We start from the raw sequence: 10,165 nt of genomic DNA on the forward strand, positions 1-10,165 counted from the left end.
CGGGATGTTATTTTGACAAACATTCAATACCTCGCAACAAGAATCTTGTAGCTGGTCGTAATACAAGGATCTTGTAGCTGGTCATAATACAAGTATATTGTACCTAGTCAAAATCACAAAGTTTATGAATTGAGGTATTTCAGCGTTGTCGGGATGTTATTTTGACAAACATTCAACATCTCGCAACAAGGATCTTGTACATGGTCGTAATACAAGGATCTTGTACCTGGTCGTAATACAAGGATCTTGTACCTGGTCTTAATACAAGGATCTTGTAGCTAGTTGTAATATAAGGATCTTGTAGCTGGTCGTAATACAAGGATCTTGTAGCTGGTCATAATACAAGGATCTTGTAGTTGGTCATAATACAAGGATGATGTACCTAGTCAAAATACAAGGATTTCGTATCTGCTCGCAATACACAGTTATGCATCTTCTCGTATTACACATTCCACTATGAATTTGCTTGTATTACACACTCATATATGCATTTGCTCGTATTACACACCCATTTATGCATCTTCTTGTATTACACACTCCGCTATGTATATGCTCGTAGTACACATCTCAATGATCTCACCATGCATCTGCTTTTAAACAATACGGTTTGACCAAGTCAAAGACTACTTCTTTATATTTTAAATATACAAGTTATTTATTCTTACTCAAATATTTTATTGTACATTAAATGTGGACATTAATTAACCGTACTTATAAGTTATAATTTTTATAGGATTGAGTAATCATCATTCTATTCTTATAAGTAGGGTTCACTCAAAAGGTGAGAAGAGGCAACTCTAATTTATAGAAATTTTGTCAATTATAAACATATAATTAAAACTCAAAAACAATGGTAATTGGTATACTATATGTAAATTTAACTACATAAAAATATTTTATGTTCACATATTTTTTCATTATTTTTTATTAAATCTATTCTGTAATTAATTAACTTCTTAAATTAAGTTAACGAAAAATCGCTTACATTGTATTTGTTATTATTACAAACTATAAAGTACATAGAATTTCATTTATTTATTTTTGTTTGTGTGGTTATTATTCATTAGAGAATTGAAAGGTTTATCATTTTGTGGCTTTGACTAAGAAAAGTGGATGTATATATAGAAAGGGACATGAGAGCATGCATTATAGGTATATAATACAATCATTTTTTTGGGGGGACACATGATTTTATAATAATAACATACATATTAATTTATAAAATACTAATTAAACAGTTCATACATTGAATGACGACCCTTTGATTTTCATAGTTAAACAGTAAGATTAGACTAGACAATTAACAACATCAATATATATATATATAGAAATAATACAATAAAAACGAAAACGAAAAAAGACAAAAAAAAAAAAAAAGGAAAAAGGAACATGCATGATCGAGAGAATCTTAGTTGAGTGAAGACCAAACTAATTTTATCTTCATTCACTTTCCTACACACCCAACTTTTTCTACAGCTTTCTTCACTTCGTTGCCATCAAACATAACTATATATAAATATATATAGATATATATAGATACGTACTTGAAGATGATCAGAACTACCTGAAAAAGAAAAAAATAAAAGAGAACTGTGTATTAATAAATTATCATATATATACAGATATATTCACGTGTGGTATTTATTACTAGTAATAATGCAACTAAAAGGTTTTTGCATGCTTTTTATTATATATCATATGTATAGGATTAGATCTGATATATATATGGGGCTTAGTTTGTTTGGGTAAGGGACAGGATAAGAAGAGTGAACATAGTGTGGTCAGGCAACACCTTTTGGCTTTTGCATTAAATGTATATATATAAGTAGAATGTTGGCCTATAGGCCCCTAATGATAAGGAGAAGAGAGAAACTAATTAATAATAATAATAATAATATGTTGGAGTAGTTGGACCACATGATTTTAAATAAGTACTTACTTGTATAATATTTGTGGGTAATTAGTAGTTTTATTTTGAAGAAGACCTGTAATTAGGGAATGGGATTTTGCCAGATTCAATGTGCTTAATATCTTCTTCAAGGATTTCATAGTGGCGTTTAACTTCTTCAGGAGATTTATTACCACCAACAGCTCGAGCCACCTTCAGCCACCGGTCAGGTGTGTCCTTGTCGTACAAAGCTAACGCCCTTTCGAATTGCTTGTTTTGCATAGCTGTCCATGATGAACTACTTGAGCTACGAAGTGAGTTTGAAGCCATAATATTATAATGCAACACTACACACACACACACAAGAAAAAAATAAAAGGGGTGGTGTTTTTTCTTTCTTTTCTTTTTAATTTGTAGCTGGTCAAGTAGTGTGTAAAAGTAAGTAAATTAATGGATGATGGGTTGAGAGAAAAAGATGAGGATTTGAGCTCCTTATAAGCAGGAAGAAAGGGGAGTAGTGTAGTTGTAGTACTAAAAGGGTGTGTGTAGTGTGTGTGGTGGGGTTAAGCCAGTTGGAGGAAGGAATATATATATCTTCTAAAAGGGTAGAATATATTATATATAAGTGACCCGTCTCCTTAAGAACCACAAGAGAGCACGACAAACAAATTTTTCCATAGTGAAAAAAAGAAAGGAAAAGAATGAAGAATCAGGATCAATTTCAAAGACAAAAATACCAAATGGTATGTACCAAATGGTATGTGACAATAGTAATTAAATATGTATGAGACTCGATATTAAATTATATGTTAGTTCTTGTGTGCACTGTGGTATTGGGGAAAGTGGTGGGATGTAAAATTTAAAGGAATAACTCTTTGTTTGGTGTAATTTTTTTTTTATGTAATAATATAGTGGATCTCACTTTTTTTTTTACTTTGGGAAGAGGGGAATTTAAACTTGGAATTTTTCTTTGTTGAGAAGACCACAAAACCACAAACTTTTAGTGAGTAAATATGAGGACTTTTCTAAACTTGAGTTTTATATAGAGAAATGCTAAAGGGCACTAGTAGTGTTTAACACTCTCCATGTGTTAATATCGCTATTGGTTCAACTAAGTATCGGGTCCCATATAATTTAATATAATAACTTTTAGGGAGTATCGCTAGCCAATCACAAGACGACATGTCTGCCTAATAACAATGTTCTTTTATATATATGTCCCATAAGTGATTTTCTTGCTTACATTTCTATGCAAATCAAAACTTATAACAATCTACAGTTTTAAACCAAAAAAAAAAAAAATACTAACTACAATGAGATGCATGCAGTCTTCATCCTTTCGTTCATTATTGGTGTTATATTTTTAATTTAACAATTATTATAAAAAATTACTATTTTTACGATGTCACTTCACAGTGGTGCTGGTTTTTTTGCTACTTGTGCCAAATTGGAATGCTCAATTTCAAACAACACTCCAGGAGCTTTAATTTCTTTGATTAATAATTTGTTCTTCTAATTATAAAAAGATGAATATTATCATTTACTCATAAATACTACTGTATTTTTTTTTCAAGAGAGAGAAGGTAGCTAGGGGATGATTCTGAATTCTGATGATAATTAATAAAATCTCATGAACACTCAAATCAATATTGGAGTAAATAATACATGGGAATTTGTTCTATTAGTATCTTCATCATGTTCCATCGACTAAACTGGATTCCTTTCTTTTATTGATTATTGATCAGACTTAATTTATTATCAAGAATCAGTAGCAGCCAAGCCAACTAGAGCTAATTAATTCATCATTTATTATTTATGCTCATCATCATAAATCATAATATTAATTAAATAATATATAAACCAAAATTAATATATACTTTTTTTTTTCTTATATATAGATTTACTGACGTTTGCATATCAAGGCCTTTTCTTAATGGTAGCTTAAGCATCATCAGTATTCAATAATGCTTAATGTTTTGTTCTAAATTAAAGTACAATATATAGTTTGATTTATATATGGATATATATGCTGCATATATATGGTGTTTTTTTTTTACCATATGCTACTTTTAATTACAGAATTAGTACTCTAATAAAACTTAATTACGTCTATTCCTAATAAAAATATAGTAATTAATTATAATTTGAGTAGTAATATATAGGTAGTTAGGAGTTTTGGAATAATAATGATAATATTATTGAAAGGGTATATGATTATGATCTGAGTTTCTTATCAATGATTCTATTTCTAGCTCTTTAACTTTATTGTGTGGGGGACACAGCCGTACTCTCCCTATTGCTGTCTAAATTAAATCTTGATTTTGACATTTCATTGTGTCTAATTACTATCAAATTAATTAAGTAGTACTACTAATTAATTGTATTAATCACTTGATTATACAATCTCACTCGATCATGTTAAACTTTGGCAGTTATAAATTATAATTACAGACAGACTCAATTAAAGTAACCCTATGTTTGATTTAGTAGTAAAATGGAAGAAAATAAAATTTATTAAAGTGGAGAGAAGATAATAATGAGTGTGTTTGGTAAGATAAAAAATAAGAATAGGACCCACCAAAATGTATCCATTTAGAGAAAATAAAAAGAGACAAAAATATTTAAGTAAAATTTACTAAATTATTCAAACTAATAATTATTAAAATTAAAATTATATAAACAAAATAGTAATTTTCAAATGGAAAATTTTCTTTTTTTTTGTAAAAAAAAAAAAAAATCTCTATTTTTGTTTACCAAACAATATAAAAGAATTTTTTTTTTCTTTCCTTCCAAAATTTTTCATCCCTCTACCTCTCATATCTTCTTACCAAACATAATGCTTCCATATTTGAGTCTATGTAATAATCTTAGGTATCGTTTTGATAACACTTTTATTTTATAATTTTTTAATCATAAAATGAAAGTAAATTTTTTGTATTTAAAATTTTTGTTTTTGAAAAATAAAAATGTCTTTTGTAATCACTTTTGTTTTTTAATTTTTTAAAAAAAAAACAAAAGTGTGTTTTGTAAAGTTCATTTTTTTTATTTTATTTAAGTCGAGTCTAGGTCTAGGGTCGAATTTGGGTTCAAGTCAAAGGTTGAGTTTAGCGCCAAGGCCGTAGGGGGAGGGATTTGGGTCCGGGTCTGGTGAAAGTCCAAAATATTAATTAAAAAAATTATATTTAAAAAATATTAAAATTAATTTTTTTTGTTTTCAAAATTTTGATTCTCAATTAAAAAAATTGAAAAATGAAAACAGTTTTATAAAACATGTTTTTGAAAAATATTTTTACTTTTCTAATTTTAAAAAATAGAAAATTAATTAAAAAAGTATTACCAAACGTCACCTTAACATTTTTAGAATATTAATTTGTAAATAGTTACTTATAATACGTAATCACTAATTATTATTACTATAAAGATTAATTATAACGAGAATTTATTTTATAAAAAATTGAAAGGTATCGTTAATAATTAGTAATTTTTTATATTATTTATTAAATTATAGGAACAGTAATATATCAAAACCTTTAGGGGATGTTTGGAATGTGTTAATGTTAGCAAGGGAATAGTAATGTTAAACATTACCTTGTTTGTTTGGAGGGTTTAATCTTGAAATGTCATTCCCTTGTAAATACTTTTAAATAAGAGCATTGCTATTGGACACTAATGGTGCCTAACATTCTTAAAACGTGTGGATTATTATTCCCTTCCATTATATTAATTTGAATAATATTTTTAAATTAATAAATAAATTTAAATACCATTAATATTATAATTTATTATAAACAAAATATTATGATATATATATTTAGGCTGTAAGATTGATTTTTTTATAACTGAATTATTTTTATGTTATTAGCAATAACATATATATGCATTATACATAAATTTTATGAGAATGGTGTACATAAATGACATAGCGAACAAAAATAAATGACATAGCGAACAAAAATAAATGACATAGTGATATATAGAAATATTCATTTTAATTAATAAAAAATACAATAAAATTTAATATTTTCTAATTAATAAATATATTTCTTTAATGAATAGTTATTTTATTTTTATGTATAATTAACATTATATGGACACAATAAAAAAATATTTTAATTTTAATTTTTTAAAATAATATATAAGATTCATGTACTCAATCGAACAATATAATTCAATTAACGGTAATATGATTACATATTACCCTACATAGTCAAACACAGTTTACACATTTCTCTATAATCATATTCTCCTTCATAATCTTCCCTATAATCAAATTATTTTGAACACGTCTTACCAAACGCTCCATTATTTTATATTATTCTCTAAAATCCTTTGGGAAGCGGATTGTCTATGTCTACAAATAAAAATATGATACGTGTCAATTGAAATAAGGCTTTGTTTGCCTAAACACTTTTAAATAATTTAAACTATTCACGCTAATCTATAAATGCTGAATAAAAACCACATTAATACTATTTACACTGACCAATAAATGATATAAATGCTTTCTCTCTAAAAAAAAAAGATAAATGCTAAAGGGCACCAGTGGTGCCTATCACTTTCCTATGTTTCAATATCGCTATTGGTCCACCTAAGTATCGGGTCTCATATAATTTAATATAATAGCTTTTAAAGAGTATCGTTAACTAATCGTAATGCGACACCACTGGTGCCTAATAGCAATGCTCCTCAAAAAAAGTGTTAGGTACCACTGATGCTTAATAGCAATGCTCCTCAAAAAAAGATGCTCATTGATTTAGAAAGTAAATATTGTCTGATACCACTTATAAAAACTATTAGGTATTATTAATATCCAATAATAATATTTTTTTTTTAACAAAAAAAATACCCTTTTTTAAAATTATTTTTACAAATATTTACTTTTTAGTATTCTTATTTATTTTTTTTTTCGAAAAACAATATTTTAACATAACATGGTAAAAAAATTATAACTATATATATTTTTATATATATAAAAAAAATATCCTATATATAATTTTTTAAATTTTTCTTTCAAAAATTTACGGTTTAGATTTTTAAAATAGTTTCTCTAGTAGTTTCTATGTAGGTCGTTATATGATTTTTTAGTTACAATTTAAATTACTCTGTTAGTTGCAATAGAAATTTCTATATAAAATTTCGTATAAATGCAAATAAAATTATTTTAAAGTGTGAAAATAAAAAAATCTCAAACAAAAAATTGAATCCATAAAAAAACTGTAAATTTATATTTTTTAATTTTTTTTGTTATTTATGAAAATATATATTCTAAAAAAAATCCTCCACAATAATAAAAGTTTTATTTATATATTTTTCTGTAAAAAATTCTATATTAATTTTTTTTTTCTAAATTTATTTAAATGAATAATGTACTTAGCATATTCTTTTTTTAGTATTGGTATTAAATACTAATGGTATTTAACACTTTTTAAAAATATTGTCTTGCAATTAATGAGCGATACTCTCCGAAAAATTTAAAATTCTATACCCAATAGCATTTTTTCTATAGAACTAACTGAAGTGATGGACGTTTAAAAAGCTCTTAGTTGGATCAAAGACCAAAACTGGCGGAGGATTAGTGTGGAAACGGACTACATACCTTTGTGTTATTCAAGCTTTACAGAGTGTTGTTGCTATGATTTCATTATTTAGTAATGTAATCAATGATTGTAAAGTTTTATTTTCGGAGCTTAGAGATGTTTGTGTCTATTTTGTAAAATGATGAGCGAATAAGATATATAGTTCATAGTTTTGCTAGAACTTCTTTACTTTATTCTAATTATACTTTTAATTTGGCGTCTGTGTTAACTGATTTATTACTATTGTTGGTAGCAGAATTTAATAGTTAATAAAATTAATTTATTACTTAAAAAAAGAGAAATGGTAAAGGGCACTACTGGTGCCTAGCACCCTCCTACGTGTCAATATCGCTATTGGTCCAACTAAATATCGAGTTCCATATAATTTAATATAATAGTTTTTAGGGAGTATCGCAACGCGACATTTCGAAAATTATTCACGCTAATAAAAAAATAACAAATAAAAACCACACTAATACTATTCACGCTAATCAATAAATGGAGTAAATGCTGATTAATGAACGTAAAAATTATTTCTTCTAAAGTTATCAAATGTTTTATTTATATATTTTTCCTGATAAAACAATTGTATATTAAAATCATTAATTTTTTTTTCCAATTTTTTCTATAATAACAAATAAAAACCACACTAACCAATAAATGCAATAATCTTGCCCGAGAATTTTAAGTGCTTTTAATTTTTGATTTAATGCAATGCTTTTCTTTCAAAAATAAATACAATAAATGCTGATAAATAGAAAGTAAAACATAAATTCTTCTAAAATCATAAAATACTTTAATTATATATTTTTCTTAGCTCTATTTTAACTCACTATCTTTCTGAAGGAGGTACATTTTTATACAATTCTTTAAAATTTAGCAAAAAAAGCTATTTTACTAATTTAATAAGCTATTTAGCAACAAAAATTTATAAATAATATTTTTACTTTGCAATTCCATCAATTTTGTTTATATATATTAATTTGTTTTTTAATCAGGCAAGAGTAATATGTATTTATTGTTTTATTGGTTAGGGTGAAGGGTATTAATTTAGTTTTTATTTGTTATGAAAATGTTTAGACAAATAAAGTCTCATAGCAATGTTGTCATATTCTTGTGTGGTGGACAGGAAATAGAGCAGAAATTGTTGACAGAGGATTAATGTTCTTAAGAGTACTCACATGTAAAATAGAAAATTTTTAAAGAAAAATAGGTCATAGTAAATGTTTTAAATTCTTTATTTATTTTAAAATTTCTTTAAAATGTACTATTTATACGTTATATTTGTATAATATTATTCATTATTCTAAATATATTTAATTAATTATTTTAAGTTTTAATAAATATTTTTATATAGGGATATGTGTATATATTAATATTATATATTTAAAATTAATAAAATATAATAAAATTTAAAAAAATGAGTTTTGGTAATGTATTTTAAAGAAGTTGGTGTATGATGTATTGTAAAAGTGTGTTGTAAAATAGAGAAAGTAGAGTTTTAGTGATGTATTTTAAAAGATAGAGTAGAACAATTATTGGGAGTACTCTAATATTAAAATTTAATCTTTGTTATTAAGCATGCACCATTAATATTGTTGTCGGAGAAATTTTGCCAACACTAAAATTATGTGAGTATTCAAATAAAGTTAGGATACTTAAAAGTAGATGTTCGAGTACTCAAAATATAGACTATAGTTAGAGCTTGGTCTGCTCAATCCACTTTTGATAATGATTCCAACTTAGTTTATTTGATTTGAATCACTCCTTTATATAGAAAGCAAATATCCTTTAGAATTACATAATTGATCGGTTTAGAACCGTTTTTATAATACATGATAGTATTTAATCGAAATAGACGTTTAAGGAATGAATTAACGATTTCATCCATTCTTGAATTGTCACAATGTATTTGACTTGTCTATTCATATTCCAACACACGGGCTCACAGACTCTACGTCGTTGTACTCGCAGGATTGGCCTTTGGACTTATTTTGTTTGAATGTCTGCGTTCATCTTTGATCGCATAGTCGAACATTCTATGCATTGACAACGTGGAACATGCGAGTCCCTGACGAGTCCTCTAACACATTAATCATTCAGACCAAAGCTCTGTAAATAAATGATCTTTACTCGTCTCAGGAGATCATATACTTGGTCATCACATATCATCGGTATATATACGTGATACTAGCACTAACGCCTCTTGGTCCTACTTATTATTTTGACTATGCGGGACATAATATGCGACTAGACCCTGTCTCGGTCGTATCTTCTCGCAAGTTCGTGTTAAGCGAAGTTAGCTCTATTAAAGCTATTTATTGATTCATCATCTTTTTCCACCGTGAACTAAGTCCACGTGTAAGCTATTTATGAGACTGTACTCGTATTTTTAGGCAAAAAAAATTCACTATAACAAATACTAGTATTAGGTGACGCCTTATGTGGTTTGTGATATTTTATAATAATTATTAAATTAAATTATGTGAGATGAGTATGATACTTTAAAAAGTACTAAGCACCATTGATATTCTTTAGCATATATATGCGTTAAAAGAGAATAATAAAATTGGCAAACATTTATATTATATCTATGCTATATTAAATGTGAATATATAATAAATATGTTTTTTTTTTTCAAAAGATTACACTTTAAATTTAAACTAAATACACATATCTCTATTATCTTATATCTTATATT

General features: G+C 26.3%; 1 protein-coding gene across 2 annotated transcripts; it reads right to left on the bottom strand.

Annotated features, from left to right (window-relative positions):
* Nucleotides 1-965: 965 nt before the first annotated feature.
* LOC115714477 (transcription factor RADIALIS) lies at nt 966-2,852 on the bottom strand. Of its 2 annotated transcripts, none has more exons than XM_030643207.2 (2): nt 1,986-2,852; nt 966-1,564 (listed from the first exon to the last, which is right to left on the bottom strand). In XM_030643207.2, exons 1-2 carry the CDS (start codon nt 2,216-2,218, stop codon nt 1,561-1,563), a joined length of 237 nt encoding a protein of 78 aa, XP_030499067.1. In that variant the 5' UTR covers nt 2,219-2,852; the 3' UTR covers nt 966-1,560. The 2 variants fall into 2 exon arrangements, with proteins under 2 accessions (XP_030499067.1, XP_030499066.1); XM_030643206.2 differs by having other exon boundaries at nt 1,026-1,564; nt 1,940-2,846.
* Between the last annotated feature and the right edge of the window lie 7,313 nt (nt 2,853-10,165).

Source organism: Cannabis sativa, chromosome 4 (genome assembly GCF_029168945.1).
Source record: "Cannabis sativa cultivar Pink pepper isolate KNU-18-1 chromosome 4, ASM2916894v1, whole genome shotgun sequence".
Lineage (NCBI taxonomy): Eukaryota > Viridiplantae > Streptophyta > Magnoliopsida > Rosales > Cannabaceae > Cannabis > Cannabis sativa.

What these genes read in the sequence shown, in the direction of transcription:
- LOC115714477 (XM_030643206.2), bottom strand. Translation starts at nt 2,218, where the DNA reads ATGGCTTCAAACTCACTTCGTAGCTCAAGTAGTTCATCATGGACAGCT.